The sequence below is a fragment of the Aplysia californica genome, unplaced genomic scaffold, assembly GCF_000002075.1.
Source record: "Aplysia californica isolate F4 #8 unplaced genomic scaffold, AplCal3.0 scaffold00007, whole genome shotgun sequence".
In the NCBI taxonomy this organism is placed as follows: domain Eukaryota; kingdom Metazoa; phylum Mollusca; class Gastropoda; order Aplysiida; family Aplysiidae; genus Aplysia; species Aplysia californica.
This window is the reverse complement of record NW_004797277.1, coordinates 321281-346557: the sequence shown is the minus strand read 5'-3', so window position 1 is coordinate 346557 and position 25277 is coordinate 321281. Positions and strand designations below refer to the sequence as shown.

Genomic DNA, 25277 nt, shown 5'->3' with positions numbered 1-25277 from the left:
CTCTCTCTCTCTCTCTCTCTCTCTTTCTCTCTCTACCTGCACAATTTTTTTAAAGTCCTAATTTTATTCCAGAGTACATTCTCTAGCTTTCACCTAAATTACAGAGAGCAGTTTGAAAGCCCTTTCCCCGACTATTATTTTCAGATGATCTGTACCCTTCAAACTGCCAATACAAGGACCCTGCTTGCAATGTTATTGATGCAAAGATCGAAAGCTGCTTTTCTACAATCAATGGAATGAACAAAACAGTGTGCCAGTAAGTACTCAAAAAACACACTGTATCATTTACTTTCTTAAATAAAGGTGTTTGAGGTGTCCTCTCCATGCATATATACTTTCTTAGGTTGTAACTGTCACCCTGGCACTGGTCTGATGATCATACTTTTTAAAACCACACTTTTCCCTCTTGTTTGCATTTGAGCATATTATTTCTATGGTAGGCCAACTCTGCAGCTTGTCAATAGAGATATTGTAGTTTCTCAGGGCTCCTTTGAGTCCCTCAACCCATCGTTTGTGGGGCCTACCATTTTATCTGTAGCTTGGATACTTCGTGTTATAAGTTCTCGAGGGTGGCTGACTAGTTGACCTTTTAAAAAGAGGGCCGGGCTGTTTTATTGTTTGCTTTTCTAGGAAATATAATATGCAGGACACAGTGCCAATGCTTGCTCCTACGTCTTCATTTCTCTGCCTGTCTCTTCTTGTCATGTTTATGGTTTTGCTGTGACATTTCATCTCGCATGCAGTCGTTTTGCCTTCATAGATTTTACTTAATGTCCAGGTCTGGTATTGGTAGGATATTGTTGGTATGTGATGATGGCAGATTCCCCGAAAAACAACCCCCCCCCCTGAGTATACAGGGATTTGAGAAAGTCAGCTATGTCACAACCTGAGGGTGGGATGTCATTAGTAGGACATCTGTGCCACGGTACAAGAAACCATAGCTTCTCACTGGGGCTGTCTCCGGTGAGGCTAAAGCCAATAAGGAGTCATCTACAAGAAATTGTAGTCATGCCGGGCAATTTGATATGTTTATCTTTTGGATCATTTTAAAATAAAAACTTCTGCGAAATCAGAGTTTAAATATGTTTTCTTTATGTTTTCTTGACCCTACCCAAAATCTTTGCGGTATAGCCATCATAGACTAAACGCCTTTTTCTAAAGTGTGTGTATAGTTTTTCTACCCTACGTCATTAAAGTGATCACAACTTTTGAACAGCTGAAGGCATTTGCATGAAGTTAAGTGCAAAATACTCTCAATGGTGTTTTTTGTGTTCTGCCACATATATTTTCCTTTCTGGCACAGTGGAGGCATCATGTCTGTGTTAGTACTCTACTTTCTGTTCAGATCTCTTTCATGCCTAATCAAGATTATGGCTCCAGAGCATCACCGAGTGATGATGATGGTTGAGCCATCAAAATTGGCTACTTAGATTTTAAAGGCCTTTACGTTAACCAGATGTAGTTTAACAGCTGTCAGAATAGCAGGTTTTTAGTATTTTAGTTGATGCTGTCAGTTTTGAGCTTTTCAGGAAATAAATGAAAGATGCAACTCTTTTTTGCATACCTTTCCCCAATTAGAAGAGTACCAAAATGTTATGACTAGTAAGATACTGCACTCACCCCAAACCATAGTGCAGATTCCAAGAAACGAAGTAGAATACGCTTCACTCTCAGAATGTTGCCCAAAGCCATTTCCCAAAAGAGCTCATTAGTCCAGGGTATCATTTAAGCCCATCTGTGTAGCGATGTTGATTTATTTACTGGATGTGGTGCACATACAATTTTCTTTTCCTTTCTATTCAGGATTGCAAAAGAGAGAGCCCGTTGTGTCTCTTCATTTGCCATAAGCACTTGTCCCAAGAATGAGACTTGGTTCCAGCCGACTTGCAACACCACAGTCTACCTGCAGGTATTGTTTCTGATTTCAATTCAAATACTCAAAACTATTCTTAAAATTAATTTACACCCCCATGTGTCAGCATACAGCGCAAAGGCACACACATTCTGGAACGCATGTACATATCAAGGCACTTAATCATGTACACGATTGTGAACTAAATGAGTAGTCAAACATGCCCAGGGGACTCTCGTCGCCTAGAGTTTAAGGTGTTCGCCTCTCTTTCAAAGGTCCCGGGTTCGAATCTGGGTAGCGACGGAAAAAATTTCTTCTCTAAAATGGTCTCCTTTCACCTCCTTTCCTGGTCTCTAGCAATGTATGTTCTGTCGTCTGCTTTCATCTCCACTTTCTACCCCCACCTCCTTTGCCCCCTCCTCTGGGCTCCCAACTCTTTCTGCAGCATATGTACTACTCACGGTGCACCGGCAGTGGAATTTTAGTTTCCGCTGGGATTTCCCCGCTGGGCGCCTTATCACGTCGGAGTCATGGGGGTCAGCTCTCTGTCGCCGTTCTGTCTGGGCCGACTTAATTTTTGCTACTTTTCAACATACAATTTTAGGTGTATCTTTGTATTTATGGTAATTCTCATTTAGTGCACCCAAAGCACGCATTTCTGCTCTTAAGACTAAAAAAAAGAACAGACGTTGTAACTTGTCTGGTTAATTCGTTAGACGCGCTGGAGTCGGCAGTGCTAAATTGTAATTTTTTTTTTTACTAGCGTGAATGAAAAAAAATCAGTATTAAAAAAAGGCCTCTACAAAATTTGTCGAACTTTTGGAACATGAACAACATAGCATTGGTGCAGATACTCAGAAAAGATGGTACCTGCACATATAATAGAAAGCTGTAATTTTGCAACTTTAATTATGGGGCACACAATTCGGTATGAAGTAATGCCTCCAAATACAACTTTATGTGTCTAATATAATCGTGAATATTCGCATATTTTCTCAAATGTTTATGAAAGTTACCATGAAGTTTCTTTATGAAAAGTACAAATCGATATTAGTGCTAGCATACATCTTCAATGTAATACACGAACAGTATCTGTTACACCCAGATATTCCTTACTTTTCTTCAAACGCTAAGTCTAAGTTTTGTAAGTTGAGTGAATAATAGGGATGACTTCCCGTAATTAGGTTATAGGAATAATTTTTAGCTTTCCAGGGACACTGAATCAGCACTAGACTTTTCCAGCTTTATTTTTCATTTCTATGACTTTTTGCAATAAATGACAAGGTGACTGATTTCTTTACATACATAAATGTGTTCGCGAATGTTTCCGACACAAAAACTAAGAATGAATGTTTTAGCTGTCATTATTTTTATTCCATACAAGAAGTTTATCTCTACCCATGTATTTACACGGTTTTGTGTTATTCTTTAATCGCTTATATTATATCTTTTTAGTTGTATTCAGGCTGCCACAGACACAGCATGATTCATGAACAACCACAGAGTAACTTTCTCTGGTTTAATAGTAAAATAAGAGCCAACGCAGATCGTCTTTAGTTAAAAAATGCAGATGTGCATCTTTCTTCTCCTATAACTTGACTATTACTACTCGCACAGATTTAAGATTTCTCATGGTAAAAGACATGATCTCCGTAGTCAGTTTAACACAGATTTTGGAGAGATCTGTCATGCTTTTTTAGAATTAACAATCATTTATTCGAAAGTTTGTAACTAAAATAGGACAAATCGGGTACTCTACAAACACTTGTCTAAAACAAAAACTAAGGCACAGAAATTAACCATTCTAACGCAGAATAAATCTCAAGACATTGAGCTTTTAGTACATCCATCGTTTTAAACATAGTCAAAAATGCGGACTTCCTAACCGACACCGGCAAAGTCGCCTCGAGCCGGGGAGGTCCGGCAGGCTGCTGAGTCACGCTTACTAAAGGTAACAGAATCGGGCGAAAAGTGACGCCGAGTACTACTCCTTGGCTCCTTCTTACTGCTGTCTTTCAGCCACACCCCTGATCTTCTGGTAGGAAAGATCTACACCTATAGCCTTCTCGGACAAGGGCGAAAAATCTCGGAGGTCCCATGTGCAAGTTGCGCTCGTTAAAGATCCCTTGGTGTTCTAAAATCGATAAGAGTAGGCTTCAGCCGTCACCCAGGCAAAATTCAAAATTTCCTATCAACTGAAAATGTTTAATGTGTCTCGCACGCTCATGTGACCTTATGCAGTTGCGAGCGCCATAAAACACTTACCAACCCCCCCTCCCCCCCCAAAAAAACAACAAAAAACCATGCTCATCAAACAAACACACACTTATGCGCACACGCACACACACACACACACACACACACACACACACACTCACATACACATGCACACTCACACATTTGCTTAATAGTAATTTAGAGATGAAATAATTACTCTTATTAAAATAAGATAAATGTCATTATAATATGTATGAAGATGAATGGATGGAAAAGATGCTTTTATACAAGATGATAGATCAAATTCTGAACCAGTCGGAACAAATTTAGGTTTCCATTATAATACATTATCTGTTTTTATTACATTACTCTTTTTATTGTAGTACCAGGAACATTTTCTTTTTCTCTAGTCTGTAGACAGAAGTTCCACTGAGATGTACATCTCAGAGGCTGGATCTCCCACAGTTTTTCTTTGGAAGTTAGCAGGTGGCAATAGCGACTTCTATATCAAGGTCGAGTCTGGACCTGTCAAAGACAGTGATGTTCCCAGGTTAGTGTTCCACAGATTAGTCCATTTTGTTGTGCTCTACCTACCCCGTACTATTCAAGAACAAATCTGGGATACAAACGAGAACAGCATAGAGTGCAATATGCCCTTGGGTATTGGATGCAATATTTCACCTAGAAATTTTGGTTTCAAAGTTGCCCTGTCTCTCATTATTAAGATAAGATAAAATAAGATATTAACTTATCGCCCCTGGTAGGAAATCTTCCGAGGCTTTTCTTGAACTGTAAAAACACATGGAGATATACATAAAATCATAATTGTACATTACTTTCAAGAAATTTAATACAAAAGAAAAAGGAAAGCTGACAATAATACGATATGTCACATCAGATCAGAAACCACACACAGGAATTTATCACAGATTTTTAAAAGTTGTATAATTATATTTGTATATATAATGAGCCTTTATTTTTTTTTACAAATCAACTGCAATATGCAGCAATCTTCATTTTAACAGCAGCCTTATCGCAGTTGACAGGAAATTTCTTTTGAATCTTTTTTTGTTGGTTCTTGGTGGTATGTATCTGCCATTGAGTTATCTTAAAATTTATGTGGAAAGGATGTGTGATGGGTGGTTTAAAATACTGTTTCTTTTTCAGTCTTGTAATTTTGTTTGTTTCATCAGTTTCTTTAAAATATTCAGAGATCTTGCTGACTAAGACAAACATGATGATTTTGCATGAGAATAAGATTATATCACAGACCAAGATTTATGTAACTTGTTTGATTGTTTGTTGGGGATAATGCAATTGAGATGAATGATGATAAAATAAGAGACCTTTTAGTGTTGACAATTTAATACGCAAGGCATTGTGGCAAAATCAGGCACTCTTCAAAGTAATGAAATCAAAGAAAATGGCATTTTTTCCCTGTTCGGCAGTTTTTATCAAATTTTTATTTTTTGGCTCAATGCCTTTTATGTCCATTAAAAACACATCGCTGAGTGGATTATACTGGAAACTGTTGATTAAAGGCACAAAAAAATGTAAATTTTCAGTTTCTAAGGACTCTCAAGCTTTGGAGGTCACCAAACTTTGGCAGCCATTTTCTCTCTAATTTTACTTCTGAAACCAAGTGACCTTAACCTCCTTCAATCTGAAATATCTCAACTTCTACTGAAGATAGATGGATGATTTTTTTCATCAAAAGAAAGACAAATGGACATGCTTTAAGTGATACCAATGACTCCATATGCCCAAAAATTGACGAGCACCTGATTCCACATCATCGTGACACATGTGAAGTTTTGATGATTGTAACAGTTTTTCCACAACACTAATAGTTTTTATGCGTTCAACAATACTACAATTTTTCCACTTTGGCTTTCTGGAAACAGGCTGATAAAAAAAGCTTCATTTTGTTTTGTTTTGAAGTGTGGTTATTGATGTATACACCATAGACAAATGTGATGATGATTACCACACAAAATTACCTTCTTGTCCAATAAGATTCAATGTCATAATATTGTTTCTTGGTTCTAGTTTCTACCTTCTATATAACCTCAACATTTTGAGCTTTTGTTCTCACATTTCCCATTGTTGGAATATAATTATAGTCCAAAGCAAAGTGCTAAACTCAAATGGAAACTTATGTATTGCATTGACACCTTGCAGATGCCTGAAGGGTTCCAGAATTGATGAGCCCATACCTCAAGTGTACTTCCCCTATCCCTCACAAAGATACAGTACAGAAGGGGATAATGTGACTATCACGATCAATGCCCGTCAAGACCTGCGCATTGATGGCAACCAGGAGGTCGAACTTTACTTTAAAGTGGTGCCCTTGACTGTGAAGATTATGGACAACAATGAAGAGTTTGCGAAGGAAGAAGAATCTGAAGCCTACTTCCTTCCTTCTGTGAAGGTGAAATGATTGATATTTATAATTACAAGTGTATCTATATTTTAAAATTTTTTCATCATTTAATAATCTTTTGATGAAGAGAATAAAGACACAATAACTAAAGTTTTATAAATGCTCCCCTTTTTTTGAAAGATTGTTTATTGAATCTTTGTTTTCTAGTACATGAAGAGCAGAGTTTCTTGCAAACTGTGTGACAAAGTCTAAAAACATAATTTGTCAAAATATACTTTTGTTAGCAGTGATGTAGAGCTTAAATGTTAGGAATACTTTCCCTTTCCAGCCCACTTATTCTTTTGTTCTGCTTCTCTTCATTGGTCATTGTAACTGTATAGGTTCAATGCTGTTTTGAACACTGTGAGGTCATCTAGATGCCGGACCTCCAAATGTAATGACTATCTTTGATAGGACCATGCCGAATGGGTGGTGAGTCTTAAAAACTCCCCAAAACAACCCAAATTCAAAACGACTCTTGAGGATTCAAATCAAGGTCATTCTCTCTGTAGTCCATCATAATACCAATTAAACTGACTGTGCACCCTGGTTCTCTCCGACTAGAAAAACTTTTCCTACACAGACAGAGAAAGGACAACTTTTCACATCTAGAATCATAGCTCAGGAGAGTTAGATGTTTGTAAGCTGGCTGAAAATGCCTCAGATCCTCTTTGGCAGGGGGGGGAAATGATGTACAGTAATTTCCGCCTAAGATCATGACGATGCTTGGGCGCAAGGAAAATGCGGGATCTTAGACGAATGGGATCTTAGCTGATGCACTAAGGCAAGAATATATGGTGAGCCATTGTTAAGGTAAAATGGTCTATCTTCACTCTAAACTGAACTGACATGACCCTTGGATGGGTTTATGACATATGACGGGCAAAGAGTGTTCAACCTTGATGACCTATCACAGTGGCATGAGGCATGCCATTTTCACTTATTATCCTATCATGAATCTCTACCCACCCTGCATGTGATGTAAGTTTAGGTGGAGAGCTCAGATGTGAGTGTGATGTTTGGGGAAAACATATGCATTGGCGAGTTCACACATTGATTTGATCCCATCTAGAGCAAACAGAGAACCATTTCATTCAGTTAACGCTCATGTGGTCACATTTACGAGAGTGGCTGGACACTATGGGCAGTTTATTGATCTCAACTTTTCACTCTTGGTTGATCAGTTGTACCCGCCAAGGATTTTGTTCCTTAATTTATGATCTGAAATATGGGATCTTACCCGAATGTAGACCTGCAGAATGAATCAGAGTGGATCTTGTGTAGTAAAAATTATGTTTTCTTATGGTACACCTCGGCAGTAGCCAATAGCCAGAAAAAGTCGATTTTGGTATTCAGACCTGATTTTTCGATTTTGGACTATTATAGTAGAGCAGCATCTGCTTTATCAATTGGAACGTTTTGAAGTGTCTAAAGCATCTTATAAAGTGCTCACATATGCCATGTTTTTTAATAATGTGTTGAAATAGACCAGTATGAATTCGGTTTTTTTTTTCCAGTTTTCTCAAAACTATGATTTTCTTAGGGGGGTGGTTCACCTTCACAGAGATATTTCTGACAGTAGGCCTATAAGTCACAGCTCAATCCCACTTTGCATGACTGTTTCTAGATAATATTGCAATGTACTAAAAGATTATTGTGATATTGTAATACATTTTCTGTCAGCGTAAAAAAGATTGACTGTATCACTCTGATTTGTGGTCAATTTTTTGTCTGAGTATCATATATGACACTAGAAGGGCAGCGACAAGAAAAGTATGACACTAAGGAAAGTAAATCTTTAGTATGTTGCAGGTTGTATATACAGAAACGCTGTGAGAAAATATCAAGGCTGTATCAATTCAATCTTTTTCAGAATCCCTGCCTAGAATTTGCACGAATTTTGGTCCCTCGAACCCATTGCATCTAAAGAATTCAGAAAATTGACAGTGAAATCGTATAGGGATAGATCTAGTGTGTTCCTGTTTCTTGACCCATATTGGTTATTGGGAATCTCAGTATACTTAATTTAGAGCCCAAACAAAAATTTTCACTTCAGCTGTACCTAGTGTCCCTTAAAACGGCGGGATCTTAAGTGAAACGGGATCGCAAGTGGTGGGATCTTAGGCAGAAACTACTGTATTTCATTAAAATGCCCGGCTAAAAATGTTACAATCAGTTAACTTAGCCTTCCAGGGATGGAGCTATGTTAATTGTCATGAGTGTTTCTGTGTTTTAGCCTTTTCAGGAAATGAAATAAAGGAACTTGTCTAGGATGCTTTACCCTTGCTTTGTGTTGCTGCAGCATTTAAATTTAAATGTCAATCCTGCACTGCTTTCTCTAAGTCATTTTGTCTTATAATTTTCTTGAAAAGCCATTTAATCATCTTATGCATGAGCCTGTTGGAACCAAAAATAGTGACTTTCCTTTTCCGGAGAATAGAAGTCTTTTTGGTTTTAATTTTTGAGTCTTACGATGCTGCATTTGAGAGAGGAGTGAAATCACGGGTCAGCTGCTCTAGCTGCTTCTTACTTTTTGTTCAGAAAAACAAGGTAAAGTTTCCTGTCAAATGCACAATGAATAGGTGTGGGAAAGTCTGAAAGTTTGAAACTTACCTTTATGGAAATTGCTGAGCTATAGTCACCTGAAAAATAATAGGTATAAAAATGTTGCCGCAAAAGGATTTATGATTTACATCTAAATGTCATGGGTAAGTAATTACCTGTCTAGGCTATAGTTATTCTCTTGTTAGAATCAAACCCAGGTGTTTAGGTTGGTTTTGTCCATTTGAAGGAACAAAATCTAGAAATACTCCGATACAGTCTTCTAAAGGGCAAAATTTCCTCATGTGTGGAAATCACAGAATTGAATAGTACGATTTTTTAATGAAGGTACACACATTTGATTAATTAATTAATAATTTGATTCAGAAGCACTAGTGTGTGCTCATGCAGTTCACGATTCTATGACTTTTCTCTTGTTTCAGATTTTTGTTGAAGACAGAGATCTTCCCCAATCGACGTGTTCTTCCATCAATGATCCTCACTTGCAGACCTTTGACAACATGTAAGCAGCTTTAATTAAAACAAATGAACAATTAGAGCAAGGGAATAATGTTGCATACAGTACTTTCACTTTTAGGATTCTAATTTGATGATTGGGAGGGAAACAGATTTTGTTCTAATAGTTCTTTCGTATTCTTCTCCTTGACTTACATCAAATCTCAGATTGAATTCCAAAGAAAATATAATTCAAATATTGACAGTTTTAAGCATATTTTGACATTATCAAATTGTAATAGAGGTCTTTGCCTTGTAAGAAAAATGCGTTTCACCCATGGTAGCCAGCCAGTATTGTTTTACATCAACAGGGCACCAGTAAGTTGATTTAGACATGTTAGAAAGCAAGACTAAGTGTTACTTCTAAGGCGAACACAACTGTTGCAAAAGCTAGTGCATTGGTCAACACAATATGGGGAGCCATGGTTAATCTATAAGCAGAAGATAAGGAGCTGTTGCCAACCTTAACCCTATTCTAGGGCAACGAAACACAGGAAGCTTAAGTAAGTCTTAAACTATATTACAGTTCAGCAAAATGTAAGCAGTCTGTAGTTAATCTTGATCCATATATTCCTATTGCATTTTGTACAAAACCCACCTGGTAATGACTACAAAACTTCCGATTGTTTAATTGCAGATGAAAGTTTTTTTCTTAGTCACTTCACCTGCTTACGTTTCAATGGATTCAATACATTCTTTGGAAGGAGATGTCTGACAGTTATTGCCAACCCTGCTGTGAGCATGCCTGTATAGTGCATTGCATCTGTGTATAAACAATGAGCAAGTCTGCATCAGTGCATGTAGTTACAAAAGTTATTTTTGATTTGTAGCTAGTTTTGTCTCTCATTAAAAAAAACCCAACAACTTTGTTCATGTTAGTGCTAGCAAATTATGCACTAGAGAGTAATTCTTGTCCGCATTTTTCTCATACTGCAGCGATTACAACGTAATGGACACAGGAAGCTTCGTGTTGTACAGGAACATTGAGTACGCGACAGCTGTAAGTCACTTAATATAGATATATAGGCCAAAAATACAGGTTCTCAATCTGATTTCCAAATAGACGTCAGTCTGTTTATATAATCTGACATAATATTATTTAATGAATCAAGAGTCTCTGTCTCTGTCGCTCTCTCTTTCTCTTTCTCTCTCTCTCTCTCTCTCTCTCTCTCTCTCTCTCTCTCTCTCTCTCTTTCCCTCTCGCTGCCTGTCTCCTCCTCTCTTTGCCCTCTCCTCTCTTTTTCTCTGTCTCTCCTTTCACCGTGTCTCCCCTTTCTCTCTCACTCTTCCCTCCTTCTCGTTCCCTCTCGTCTTCTCTCTTTCTTCCCTCTCTCTTTCTCTTTCTCTTTGTTCTCTCTCTCTCCCTCTCTGTCTGTCTGTCTGTCTGTCTGTCTGTCTGTCTGTCTGTCTGTCTGTCTGTCTCTCTCTCTCTGTCTCTCTCTCTCTCTCACTCCAGATGAGGATTTCATTCCAAATGGGTAAGATATTCAATCCAGCATATAATAATATGTTATTTCGATTTACTTGGATTTTCCTACAAATCTCAGGATCAAACATACTGCCTTAAAAAATATGAAACATGAACAGTTTAAAAATTATTTTGCTTATCAGGTTGTCGCTGAATTCAAGCAATGTGCTAAATATGGCACCTGCAACTGTGCTGTGACAGTTTTTGCATCAAGAGTCCGCTTCATCTATGACCTGTGTGATAAAGACTCAGAGAATGTTCAATTAACTCCCGACCCAGCAAATTCTGCCCCAGATGAACAGAATGAGATGCTTCGTGTTTTCAAAGGAGATGATATGAGGACAACCTATGTGAGTTATTTTTGTTTTTGTTTGTTTTTTCTTTTTTTACTTTGTATTTGTTAAAATATTTTTACTAAGCTCAAGGGCTGCTGCAATTGCCCCCAGAAGCAGCAGCAGCAGCAGAACCACCACTACAACTACCACCACAACCTTCACCACAACCACCACCACCACAACTACCACCACAACCACCACCACAACCATCACCACAACCATCACCATAACCATTGCCGTCACCCCCAGCACCACTGCCACCATCTAAACTAGCACCAGACCCACCATCACCACTACCAGCAGCAGCAGCAGCAGCAGCAGCAACAGCAACAGCAAGAACAGCAATAGTGATAATAATAACACCAATAAAATAATGATGATTGAAAATATATGATGATTAATTTGATAACAACAGAAGTAACAACAATGCCAAGGAAATAAAAACTTAAGCTGTCTTTAAAGATGGAAAAAGATGGGAGTTGGGGAATGGGGTAGTTTCAATTATGAATTGCAGCAAGTTAGCCAAATAATGGCCAAATACATACTATAGGGATGGATTTGACGAGCTATGAAATAGAACAGAGCACAGTTAGACTACCTGCTGCAATGCCATACACTGACTCTTTCACCTCTTCACATCAAAACATTAATATCAGATGTTTCTATCTGACCTTGATGATACATTGTAGCTATTATGGTTTCATAGACTTTCCTTGTTATATCCAAGACTGCGCGCTCTGACGTAATTCCAGTTCAGCATGGGGCGTACTATTAGACTCTATTTGAACCAAAATATAGGGCAAGGAGGGGAAGGTTGTTGTGCACTCGATTATAGTGACACTGTTGCTTGCCCTTCATTTAGGAGACCATGATGAGCACTAAAACAGCAAACTTTTCATAGAGAGCAAAGGAAGGCGGTCATGACAGAGCCCAGTCTTGGATATTCTAATTCAAAGCTATGGATAATACCAACTTGCAAGAACCAGTACATCTACCAATCAGTCAATGCTGTTTGGTTGCAAATCTTACTTGGAGAGAATATAAACACATGCTATCAGCGTAAGTGTACAGGGTGACATTGACATTTGTGCAAAAACAAAAACTAATTTGTTGATCTGTAGAGTGTGATTCTGTTAAATGTTAGGAATAGATAATGCCACTGTAATGTCAAGATGAAAGTAAGTTAAGAACATGAAGTGAAGTTTGCCTGTAATATATGAGGGTAAAATTACAATTTACTTTATGTAAAACCTCTGTGTTCTTTCCATTCTGTGAGAATATAAAGTGATGATAATAATAACAATAACAATACAATAATAAAAATAATAATAATCTTGATAGTAATAATAATAATAATAATAATAATAATAAGAAGAAGAAGAAGAAGAAGAAGAAGAAGAAGAATAGATTTCATTTATATAGGGCTCTATCCCATACAAGTATTAACTCTGACTGCTTTACATCAATGACATGAATACTGAGAGTAACTGACGGAATGGAACTTATGGTGTTAAAAGCCCAGACATATATGATAGAGCATTATTGTTAAGGCATTAAGAACAGATGGTACAAACTTTATATTGGATTATTTATTCAACTGGAAGCCAGTGCATAGGCTAGCTTTCAACACGTTTAATTCAGGATCTTTTTTTTTTTTCCAATGCTAGTGTCACAGTGGTATTTTGAGTCATTTGCAATTTCCTCATTCTGATATACCACACAGAACAAAATAGTTCAGTTCTGTTTGTAAATATTGCTAATCCCATGAAATGAACAGAAAACAGAATAAACAAATGTGGGAAAGCAAATACAGAAAGCTGTTTTCACATATAATCCTTGTCGTACCAGGTGGTGCTGGTGGAGACAGGCACAGTGGTGACCATCAAGTCAGATGGCGAGTATATCAACTTGTGGATAATGCCCTCTCCCCGAGACTTTGACAAGACACAAGGTTAGTGTCATCTCTATCTGAGCTTTTATGTTCTGATAACTTCAGTCTGTATCGTCATACAGCTGTTCAAATACTAAGCCTATAGTTTTGAATTTTTTCAATTGTAGAAACTACAATTGAAAAAATTAAAAAGTGTGGCTACCTGAGCTTAGTAAATGATGTGAGCAATATTGCCAACGATAATATGTGTCATAATGTGGAATCAGGCGCTCGTCAGATTTTGGACATATGGGGTTATTGGTATCATCTTAAAGCCTGTTTATTTGCCTTGCTTTTGGTGGAAAAAAAATCCATCTATGTCAAATAAAGTTGAAATTGTGCAATTGAAGGAGGTCAGGGTCACCTGGTTTCAGAGGTAAAATTGGTGAGAAATGGCAACCAAAGTTGGGTAATATCTATAGCTTGAGAGTCATTGGAAACTGAAAAATTACAATTTTTGGGCTTTTAGTCAGTGTTTTTCAGTAAAATCCACATAGAAATGTGTTTTTTAATGGACTGAAAAAGTGTTGAGCCAAAATTTTGAAAATTAGAAAAAAATTGCTCAACTGCCAGAAAAATGCCAATTTCTTTGATTTCATTATTTTGACGAGTATATGATTTCACTACGCTGCCTCACATATTATGTATAAGCCAAAACCACCAAAAGCCAATGATGAGGGGAGACAGTGTTGAAACAATGATTGGGGCTAGGAAATTAAGAATTGAGATGAGAAAAACAATGGAGGTTTGAAATTATTTTCTCATGGCCTTCAAGTGGAACCGAGGTTACAAGTAGTAGGTTGTCATCATGGTAAAAAAAAAAGGTTTTAAGAAATAACTGTCAAAGAAAAGGACAGCCTTTAATTTCCACATCTTCCAGGCAATGTATCTAGAAAAATAAGATATTTCTTGACTTTGTAAAAAGATGAGATGAGTCAGAGTAATTATGTCTGCCTCTAGAAGTCAGGCAGTCATATGGTGATAGAAGCATTATAGTAAAAACTGTTTAAAAAAAAAGTAAACTGTCGCAAAATCTGGGAGGTTGGGGGGGGGGGGGGAATAAACAGTATAGGGGCTATCACAATAGATAGACCTTCCTAAAAAAAATAACACCTTACTCAAATTGTCTCAATAAGTGAAATTATAGTATAACTGAAGCTGATTTGGCTAATTCAGGGGAAACAATGTCTTTAATGGGCTAACTCGGGAAATCCCTATCAGGCTAGTGACTAAGGTTAAACACTACGAGTCACTTGACTGTTTAAATCAATGGTCGGAGATGCTTTTTTGAATGCCTTTACCCCCTGGGGCAGTGCCACTGACTGCAGTGTCTTTAGGCCATTCCCAAAGGGGGGACATTTCTCGTTCAAGCACAGTAGATTTGTAAATGGGCTGACTCATGTCACGCTCATAACTGTGCCTGATCTACAACAGGGAACTGCTGCTTTTTCGTTCCTGATCCTTACTATTGTCATTTTCCTCTACTTCTTTTGTATGTTTGTCACTCTCTTGTGACCTGCTATTTCCGGGGTGCCTTGATAGTTGAAGCAGACCTTGTGCTGTTGAAGCTAGAGAGGTGAGCAGTCTAGGTCTGATTCCCTGTAAAGACTTCTCTGCGAGCTATTTCGACGTGGACAGCAAATGACACTTGGTCACTGTTGCGTCAGTGCAAACATGTACTCGGCCTTGTTTGCAAACAAACATCAACTGACTATGATCAACCAATCGACCAGGGTTGTAAAAATATATATCACTTGTATAGTGTGTATTTTTGACAGTGCGTATTGACATGGGTAAGCTGATGTGTAAGAGCAGGTGGAAGCGAGGAGAAAACGAACGGGAACGGGGGAGTGGGGTTGGTACAAAAAAACCCATTAGAATTGTGCTAGAAAATAATTTGCACTGCTTTAGTGCTGGCCAGATGTTCACCAATTCTAACTTATATAGTTTGCTGTCTAGTCATTTGATATCACAATAATGTTTAAAGTGTTGAAGTTAGTCTAGCACGTTGTCATTGGTCGAAATCATACTAATTACAGAATTACCAGACAACATTGACATTGTGCTATGAGAGTAAATTTCTTTGTTAAGAAGTGAACTTACGGTGGCGACACACAGTCTTGCTTTACAAATTCTTTTTATGACTTGATGTCACAATCTTTTATATAACAATATGGCAATATGGGGCAGATTCAAACTGTCCTTGTCTCTTCGTAGTGGTATGAAACAGCAAGTCTCTCTCTCTCTCTCTCTCTCTGTCTCTCTCTCTCTCTGTCTCTCTCTCTCTCTGTGTCCCGGCCTCCCTTTAATTCTTTCTCCCTCCCTCCATCCCCCTCTCTCTCTCCCTCACTCTCTCTCTTTCTCTCTCTTTCTCTCTCTCTCTGCCCGCAAGCAGAATTGCATGCTTTCAATCTAGAGCGCTGGAACGTTTGTTTACACTCGTACCACGGGCCGTCACACGCTAGCTTAAGGTAGATAGGGCAATTGGAACATCTTGGTAGTGGAGAATCTTTGGCAGTACTACAAGTTTATATATTGTGCACCAGAGCTAAGCATTTAAGATGGACAATCATGCCTCTTATATAATGTCAATGTGTGGAAGGTACATTCACTGCATCTCAATCTAGATAATTATATACTTTCTAATGAAACATATGACCTGCAGTCCAGAGTTTGACATAATATGAGCCTTTGCCAATAGGTGTTGTTTTTTTTTCATATACCGTACAAAATCCTTTCCTATTCCAATAAAAATGGTGCTACAGCTTTGAAATTTATTTATGTTGTGATGTTTCAGCTATGTGAGCAGAGAAATTGCAGTTGGGCCAGCTGAAGAAATCTTACAAATATTTTTAGTTCTGATCTTGAGGTATTTTTAGAATGCTAAACGTGACCCATCGAGTTCGTAGTTTTTCTGTAGTCAAGTTCAATAATGAAATAATTTCTGAGAAACTCAGGTTATAGATACTGCACATTGGATGACATTGTGCATTTTCTCCCCACTGTTTATTTTTATTTGATATGTGACAAAGAATTAAGGCAATATAACAGATTTTTGTACCGTACCTTATTGTATTGCGGGAGAATAATGCTTTTTTTCTAATCCAATCATTTCCGCAGGTTTATGCGGTGTTTTTGACGGTGACGGTTACAACGACTTTGAGATGCCAGATTTCAGCCAGTACTCCTTGAGTGATGCTGAAAACGAGGACGGTGTTCTCTCGCCCGTTAACTTCACTTCAAAGTGGAGGCGGTGAGTTGCAGCATTGACTTCTTGGCGACACGTCAGTAGCTCAGTTTATTGTGCTGGTCTATTTTGGGTTGTCTGGGGACTTTTTGAAGGCTCTCCACCTACTTAACTCAACCTTATTAAAATCCAGCCTCGCAAATAAACTTACAAAGTTGAAAGGGGCATTAAGCCATGCTTTGACTTCCTACCAGTTAGTGAAGGATTTTACACTGAGAGAATAGGGTGGACTTATGAAGGTTGATGGCTGAACACTGTGTCGTGGTAGTTCAAGGTTCAAATTCCAGAAGCATACAGTTTACTGATTTTATGAAGATTTTAATTAGCTTCATTCTCATTATTTGCCTTTCTAGGCTAATTTATTTCTTTCCTGAAATATTGTCTCTCTGCCCAGTGTCGGACTGAGTATATTATAAAAGATGCCCAGGTTTTTTTTAAAAGGATTAACATTGAATCGAGTACAGGCTAAATTTAAATAACAACAGTACATGTTTTCGTCAAATCTTCGCTCCCATCAATGATGGGTGTGGCGTCTAGGCTATCAGACTCGTAATCTTGAGATTGCGAGTTCAGGGGTTAGTAGAGCTTCAGCTTGGTCCGATGTTGTGTCCTTGGGAAAGGCATTTTACATTTCCAAGTTGACTTGGTCTTTTCGGAGATGGACGTTAAACCCGAAGGTCCCACCTCTTATATAACCTAATAATGTTGATAGGGGCATTAAACCCATATCATTTTTTCAATGATGAGTGGGATTTGAAATGGAAAGTTGGGATTGGGAGAAAAAAACAACTTAGCAGGATAGAGAGATAAGATCCGATGAACAGGACCATGCTAACCAGGAACTTCTTCCTTCTCTCAGATTTGCAGTACTTGTACATTGCTTCCCAAACTTTTGTGCCATGAAGTGCCCTGTCTTTCACTATTTTGCCTTCATGAGTTATTTTTATGCCAAACCAAGTTTTTATGTTCTGTTCCTATTTTTGGTTAGGTTTTCTCCTTCTTTTTTTGTCTTCTACATAATTTTCTTATATCATTAACAGCATACACTATTGCCAAAAAGTTATAACAACTACTTCATAGAATATAACTGGTACTGTCAGATATGAACACTAACATGCTTAAATACAAATTTTTAATGTATTTTTTTTTGTCTTCAGAACTTCTTCTCAGGTTGAGAATTTGGTTGACATTTTTGCTCCAAACGTTGAACAGAAGTTTGCAGCCGATTCTGCCTTCGTAGACTGGACTCAAGACAATGTTACAACAGCTATGTGGGGCCCATTAGACCATATTGCTTATTGTGGATTTGTTGAAGGTTGGTTTTCTCTACAAAATAAGTCATTATGTTAAAGTTTTCAGATGATATCTATGTATTATGTTGCCCCCTCCACCCGAATTCAGATACTTCCCACACATAAAGGCGCTCCCAGAAATACACACACACACACACACTCACATATATGTGCATGAAATGCACAAATGCACACAAATACACCCCCCCCCCACACACACACACAAAAACACACTCAAAGAGAGAGAGAGAGAGAGAGAGAGAGAGAGAGAGAGAGAGAGAGAGAGAGAAGTTAGAAACATATAATCACAAACAAAATTCATTGCACTAATTAACCTATATTTTCGAGAAGAACAAGAAAAAAATGTAGTTAAGGCAAGGGATGTCCATGAATTTGTTTTGATGCTGTTGTGTATTTCCAAACAGTAGGCTTATTATTTCTAAAACCACTTAATGTTCAGCCATCACAGATGGCAAAGGACAATTCTCTTACTTCTCCAGATTCTCTTAGCTCTTTAAATCGTATTTTTCACTGATAGTTTAAAGTAGAATTATTACTCTTTACGTCTAATCCCCATTTTTATCCGATGTACTGTAACTGCAATAAAGAAATTGAAGATTTGTATACGAGTGCAGTTAGAATGTGTTGTTATTCATGGACTATGTTCCTTCATTTTGTTGTCAAGGAAGGGGATCTTGTGGCTCCTACTTTGATTTGACCTTCTTTGTATCTAATGGAGCATAATATTTCAATAGTAAAACCAACAACAGCAACGCACACTCAATATCAACATACTTTAAATGAAGACTAGATCTAACACAGATTTTCAAATGTTTTTTTTCATAATTAAAAGGGGAAGACATAACAAACAAACTAGTGGAAGCATACAACCAGAATGCCATTCCGAGAACAAGGAGAAGAAGAAAGAGGCAGGCAGAAAATGCTGAAACACCTGAGGAAATCAATACCCCGGTACGTAACAGTATTACTTGTATTTTGTATTTTCACAAAGATAACATGGGAGCTCTTTTATTGTTTTAGAAATTTAGATCACTAATAATTAGTTAAGGCGACATGCTTCGACCTTGCCTATCAGGGCCAACATGGGCTGAGAGGGATACAACATCCCAGCAGTAAGACTTACATAATTCATAAAAAACTTTCTCCACTCGGGAATAGATCTCGAGTCTCCTGTTTGATGTAGATGTAGCGCCTAAACACTACATCTCAAACACCGGTAACATATGGGAGTAAAAATTCGAAATTTTGTCAGAAACAGAAGTGGCCATCTCTTAACCCTTCCAGCCCCATGTGCGTATATTTTCAGCAGCGCTTGTACCTCCCTCTGTCCCAAGAGCGTATATTCTCAGTTTCGGGGGGTACCGAATTTGCACATTTTTCGAAATTAGCTTATCTAATTAAACTGTAATTTTCATAATATTTGTTCATTTACCTTTAAACAATGCTAGATGTTATTATCTAAACCTCATTACGAAGATACTACATCACTTTTTAGAATGCATGCCTCTTTTTTTTTTCTGAAATATCGTTGTATTGGCTGGGACTGGGGTTAGGGAGTGCACAAAAATGGCTGGGGCTGGAAGGGTTAATGCATTATTTACCACTTTATAGATGTAGAGTGTCAAAATACTAGTTTGATTCTTCTTCTTTCAGCAACATTTATCATCAGTAGTCACAGTAAAGTCCACTATGCAATGTGATAACACCATGTCACCATTCACAACATTTCGAATTTCGAATAGGTGAAGGGGAGCTCATTGCTACAGCTAATTTCATAGGAAAAAAATTTGCTGCACTTTGAGAATCAAGTGCCCTTGCTTGAACATTTCATGGTTGGTGTGATGAGTGAATATTGAATAGTAATGGATACACTTTAGAGGCATGTTTGTTGTGGCAATTCTTGTTGGCTCCTCTTATCACACTGTCTCATAACCATTAAGTACAGAGTATCTACCTAAAAATTGTTAGATGTAATATGCTCTAATTTGATTACGGTTTGAGAAAAATGAGATGAAAACCATTAAATGTAAAAACAATCACACAGCATTGGAATGGCTTTGCCTCATTTTGAATAGCTGTGAACAGCACAAAAATCATGAATGTTGAATAATGTTAATAAAGTCAAATGGGCACAGCTCTATTATAGCCCAAATGTCTGTTTAGGGTAAATTTTCAAGTTCTTGAAAAACTATCTCTCTCTCTATTGCTGTCTTACTTCCTCTCACGCTTTGCACCCTTTGTCAGATGCCCCACCACTCCCATTCGATCTCCCTCCCCCCACCCCCACCCCCCATTTGCTCTCCATCGTCTCTCCTTATTCTACCTTAATTGTCTATTTGCAGCCTCATGAGGGCAGGGGTGGAAATATTTTTTTAATCTTTAGATTACTGACTAACACTTGGAACTGCTATATTATATAAGAGATTGGTTTTTGACCCCGTTTGCATATCTTATGTCAACCGTGAGTTTTTGCTTATACATTGTATGTCCAAATGTGAAAATACATCTCAAAGATGAGTTAAAAGAATATGAAACTTCTTTTATTTTCTTTAACTTCTTTTGTTTTGTTTTTTATTTTTCAAGATTGGGGCTAATGAGACTCTTTTCTCCCCCAGGTTGCCAAATGGCCGACACCTTCTGGCCGGACCAAAGAGGATGCAACAAGTCTCTGTTTGAATGAACTGAGTACCCAAGCCCTGGAAAAATGCACAGCAGCTCTCTTCTCCATAGAAAACATAAAGAAAAAACCAAATTTCATGAAGTCCGTGGACAATTGCGTGGATGATATTAGGGTAAAAATATAGTACAACTGAACAGTTGATGTAGTGGACAATGTTTTATAACATCTTCTGTATTATGAGATTTCTTGAATGTGGTTGTGCCTTTTTGGTCTATCTTTACAAATGATTGTGATAGGAAAGTTGAGAGAGTCTGAACAACATATTTTGTTAATTAAGAAGTTTCTTCAAACATTTATCTATTTTCCTTGAAATGGGAGTAAATTAGTGGATGAGATATTCTAACTACTACTGCTGCCTAGTTTGACTGCTTTTTGTGAGCACCATCCGAGCTATTTTCTATATTTATGGTGCATGAGCAGTTTGAATGATATTCAGTGAAAGATGAAATGATCATAAAAGCTGTTGATAAATCTTGTATTGCATATGTTTTACCCTTAATCAATCCACCTTCAAAATTGATTGCTCTCTCATTTGATGTCAAGAATTCTTCTAAGATATTTCATTTGGAAATGATTGAGCTTCTTGGCATGGTTTTTATACACTGTCCAGGTATTGGCATAAAAAAACATAATGGGGAGGACTACAGCAGCATTGTAGCCTTTCAACTTTATCTCTGTGTGAATGCCACAGCAACCCCAAACCCTTATTGCTCCAAGTCTCCAAAGGATGTACCAACTTTATGAGAGAATAATTAAAATGTCACTTCTTATTTTAACTACCGGTATCATACTTTTATGATAATGTCTAATGATATTAAACTCTCTCGATCTTGGCAGCTGTCAGATTCGACTATATGGGTGAATAGATCAAAAGAGGCCATCAATCAACTGTGCCTTGTTGAACTGAGCAAGGACCCAGAATACCAAAAGAATCAAACCGCCAGCGATCTGGCTGTTGCCTTCACCAACATGACTTGTTCTCCTTCTGACTGCAATAGAAAGGGTACCTGCTACAGAGGTTTGTAATGTTTTATTTTATGGATGGCGTCCAACAATGACGGTAAAACATTTTTGAATTGCAGAATTGTGAACAAGAAGTGCATCAAGACGATCTGGTTCTTTTCATTGGAGTTGTAAAAAGTAGAGACTAAAAGAAACAACAGAGAGATATTTGAGACATACAAAGTGTCACTGTCTGGTAACCCACCTTTAAGTTTGGAAAGAGATCTTAGTTTTAAGATTATGAACAATGATACCACTCCGTAACTTGTACAAAGCCTTCTGTGGTGACGAAAATATAAGAGGAATTATATTTCTAGTTCAGAATTATATTTATGATTCGAATTTGAGTTTTCAAAAAACTGGAGGCTCATACATCCTCTACTGTTGTTTTCTACTTTCAAAATGAGCTAGTGCAGTGTCCGTAGAAGAAGTGTAGCTAAGTCTCGCTTTCTTTTCTGTAAAACTAAACGCGCAGCATGTTGGCATTATTTGGAACAGTTGGAAGTCTTTTCACTTTCTCTGAAAATGTTCTTGATAACAGAGAGTAACAATAATCAAATCTTAATCAAACTGAGCGATTTGCAAATAAAGCAATTTTCCTATTATTGATAGATGATTTATTGTACTGACTTTGCTTATTTCTGAATACATGCAACTATCAGATGATTTACCCCAGCAGACACAGACAAGCTAGAATCAAAGTGGATGCCAAGACTTTTAATTTTTCTTGAAATACAATTTCTGCCTCACCAATTTTCACGTGATCTTTGTCAAACTGATTAATGTAGACTTTGCACGGCCTGCAAGAATGACTTCTGTTTTATTATTATTCAACATCAATTTGTTTTTGTTCATCCAGTTTTTTACTGAAACAATACAGTGGGTGTCGGATTCAATGAGGTTGCCGGGACCGGCTTGTTGTCCTCGTTGGATCTGACCTCTTGTTGAATGTGACTAAGGCTAAAGAAAAGAAAGGAGACAAGTTATGAATAACATGTGTATATTTACACGATGTACCAATACCAATTATTAAAACAGTTGTTCCCCCTGATGATGAAATTCGCAAACAGCATAAGTAGGTGAAAGTGTGCATGTGTTTGAGTTGAGCTGTGTTCTGATCATCATTTCTGCATTTTTTAATGTTTTTTTCTGGAACCCACTTCTCGTGTGGAAACATACCCTCTCACATCTAGGCCTACATAAAGTAAAGGTGGGAGCTTGGGTTTTCTGATCTGGGGAAGAAAAGAAAATTGGAAAAAAATGAAGGTCTCGATCTAGACCTACCCATCCAGAGTTCACCCAGTTTCACACAGCCCGCATCACCTTCCCACCCACCCCCTCCCATCCCTACTATAGGCTAACCCTCCCCATCCTCTTTGCTTTGGGACCCATATTAGGAGGCACACTAGGTCTAGCAACACAATGTGTTTGGAATCGAGGAGGGGCCTTGTGCTTCACGTGAGATGGAGAGAAAGGAGAAAAATTCTTTGCTTTTATTTGGTTATCACGACCTTGTTGAAAGCGACTTCTGTCTGTTTGCAACCTCGTTGGAGCTGACGTACATTGACAAAGAGATATAGAGGAAAAATTGTGGATTAAAGATTACCTCGTTGGAGCCGAATTCTCATTGAATGTGACCTCGTTGAATGCGCTACCCACTGTACAATTTTCAGAACAATTCACAAATTCATCTTAGTCAGTATTGACCATAAATCTAATGTGGGTATCTTCAACATAGAAATGATATTTTAAGTCATAATTAACTATTTCTTTCAAAAGTGATTCAGTATAAATGGTGAACAAAACTGGACTGAATTCTCAAATATTGTATTATGCCCTTCTATTTTTGTATTGTATAACTTTAAATTTTGAAGCTGAAATTCATTCTGTAACTTTAAAAAAATAATCATGGAGAAAACCCATCTAAACATTGGTTGATAGCAAAAAAATGGTTTTGCATCTTAAAAGGGATATTCACCCCCCAGCCCCACACCTTCCTCCCAATCTGGCTGAGCACATCTCCAGGGAAGGTATTATGTTTCCTTGTATGAGGCAGAATGGGTTCGAAAAAATGCATCCCTCCCCTCTTCTTTCTCACTAATTCTTCTTAAAATCTCAGCTTTTTACTCTCTTAAATTTAAACAACAATGAAAAAGCAAGCAAAGAAACAACTTTTAAAAACTTGAAAGACTAACAAAAGAAAAACAAAAAAGCAAAAAAAACCCCTCCCAAAACAAACTAGAAAACTGATGACTCTGATGAGCTAAAAAAATCCAGCCTCAAACAAAATAAACGAACCCCAAAAATAAAATAGTCGTGGCATCTTCCTTCCTTCTTGTTTTAAATTAGCCATTAGTTTTAAAAAATAAATTCTTCGTGCAGGTCAATGTAGGTGTGAGGCAGACTTTGTGGGCACTGGCTGTCAGCATCGTGTGACCAACATACCCGTGCCAAAACTGGTAGCCCCTGAGGACGGTTTCAGCATGTGCCAAATGGGACTGAACTCCAACTGCTCTGCTGTCTACATCACTGGCCAAAACTTCGTCGATTCCAGATTCTTGACTTGCCACTTCAGAGAGGTTGAGGTAGGAAACAATAGGAGCTCAGGATATTTGAACAAGTCTACTGCAGTTCTATTAAGTGAAGTTAAAAGAACAGCTTCTTTGTTACAATAAATTCTAGTCTAAACTAAACCTGTTTATCTTCATACCATTGCTGAGGGACTTGGATGCCCTTCAGTTCACTGACCATGAATGCAAGACATGATCAGGGGGGAGGGCTCAATGTTTAATGGTTCTGAAGACATATATCTGAAAAGGGCACTTCAAAATGTTTTGTATTAGATTTTAGATGTTTATTCTGTTTGAAGCTTTATACACCAGGACAGCATTTCTGGAAAAATCTGTATATCTTTTTTCTATGCAGGTTTGAGCTATTTCTTACATAACAACAATGTAATCTTTTTGAAAAAGGGATATTTAAAGTGTTTTGTCAATAAGAAGATTGTGTGGAAAAACTTCACACCGCTTCATAATTGTTTCTATGTGGACAAATTGGAACTCGGCTCAAATGAAAAAGAAGACTTAAACGACATGCAATACTGAAATCAATTTCCCATTTCCCAACAGATCACAGAAACAGGTTTGAGCCATGTTCCAGGGTCTAAGTTTGAGAGGAAGGGTGAGCTGATTAGTGTTGACCAGGTCCGTTGCTCTTACGGAGAGAGGCGCTCCACTAAACGCACTCTGGAGGTATCCGTTAGTAACGATGGACAGCAAGAATATCCTGACTATCAGCTCTTTATAGCATATGACCCAGTATGCCACTCATGCGATGGCAACACCTGCATTGAGAAGGTGAGAATTTCTGTTTACTTGCACAATGACTAGCACAAAAAACGTAATCTCTTATAAAATTTAGTCATGCTAAAACGCTAGGTATGTTGTAGACGTTTTTTTTTGTCCTTCAACTGAAACCTTATCTCTCTCTCTCACTCTCTCTCTCTCTCTCTCTCTCTCTCAATGTGTCTGTCGTTCTCTCTCTCTCTTTGTGTCTCTCGTTCTCTTGCTTTCTCTCTCTCTCTCTCTTTGTGTCTCTCGTTCTCTTGCTTCCATTTATTCTCTCTCCCTTAATTATGTCTTCTCTTTCTCTTCCTATCCCCCTTTCTCGGCTTACATTCCTACGTGTGTGTGTATACTTGTAAGTGTTTGTGTGTGTGTGTGTGTGTATCTGTGTGTGCGCGTGCATGTGTGTG

The 25277-nt window shown here is 37.8% G+C and overlaps 1 protein-coding gene across 1 annotated transcript in view; it reads left to right on the top strand.

The window, feature by feature from the left end:
- Positions 1-25277, top strand: part of LOC101851458 — an 88710-nt gene that overhangs the window by 59109 nt on the left and 4324 nt on the right. The window contains exons 30-44 of the mRNA XM_005089614.3: positions 145-256; positions 1804-1909; positions 4480-4619; positions 6251-6500; positions 9476-9555; positions 10485-10548; positions 11160-11366; positions 13200-13302; positions 16402-16534; positions 17686-17843; positions 18674-18792; positions 20457-20633; positions 21359-21539; positions 23906-24108; positions 24652-24879. Coding sequence (XP_005089671.3) covers positions 145-256; positions 1804-1909; positions 4480-4619; positions 6251-6500; positions 9476-9555; positions 10485-10548; positions 11160-11366; positions 13200-13302; positions 16402-16534; positions 17686-17843; positions 18674-18792; positions 20457-20633; positions 21359-21539; positions 23906-24108; positions 24652-24879 — 2261 coding nt within the window. The remainder of the gene's footprint in view (positions 1-144; positions 257-1803; positions 1910-4479; positions 4620-6250; positions 6501-9475; positions 9556-10484; positions 10549-11159; positions 11367-13199; positions 13303-16401; positions 16535-17685; positions 17844-18673; positions 18793-20456; positions 20634-21358; positions 21540-23905; positions 24109-24651; positions 24880-25277) is intronic.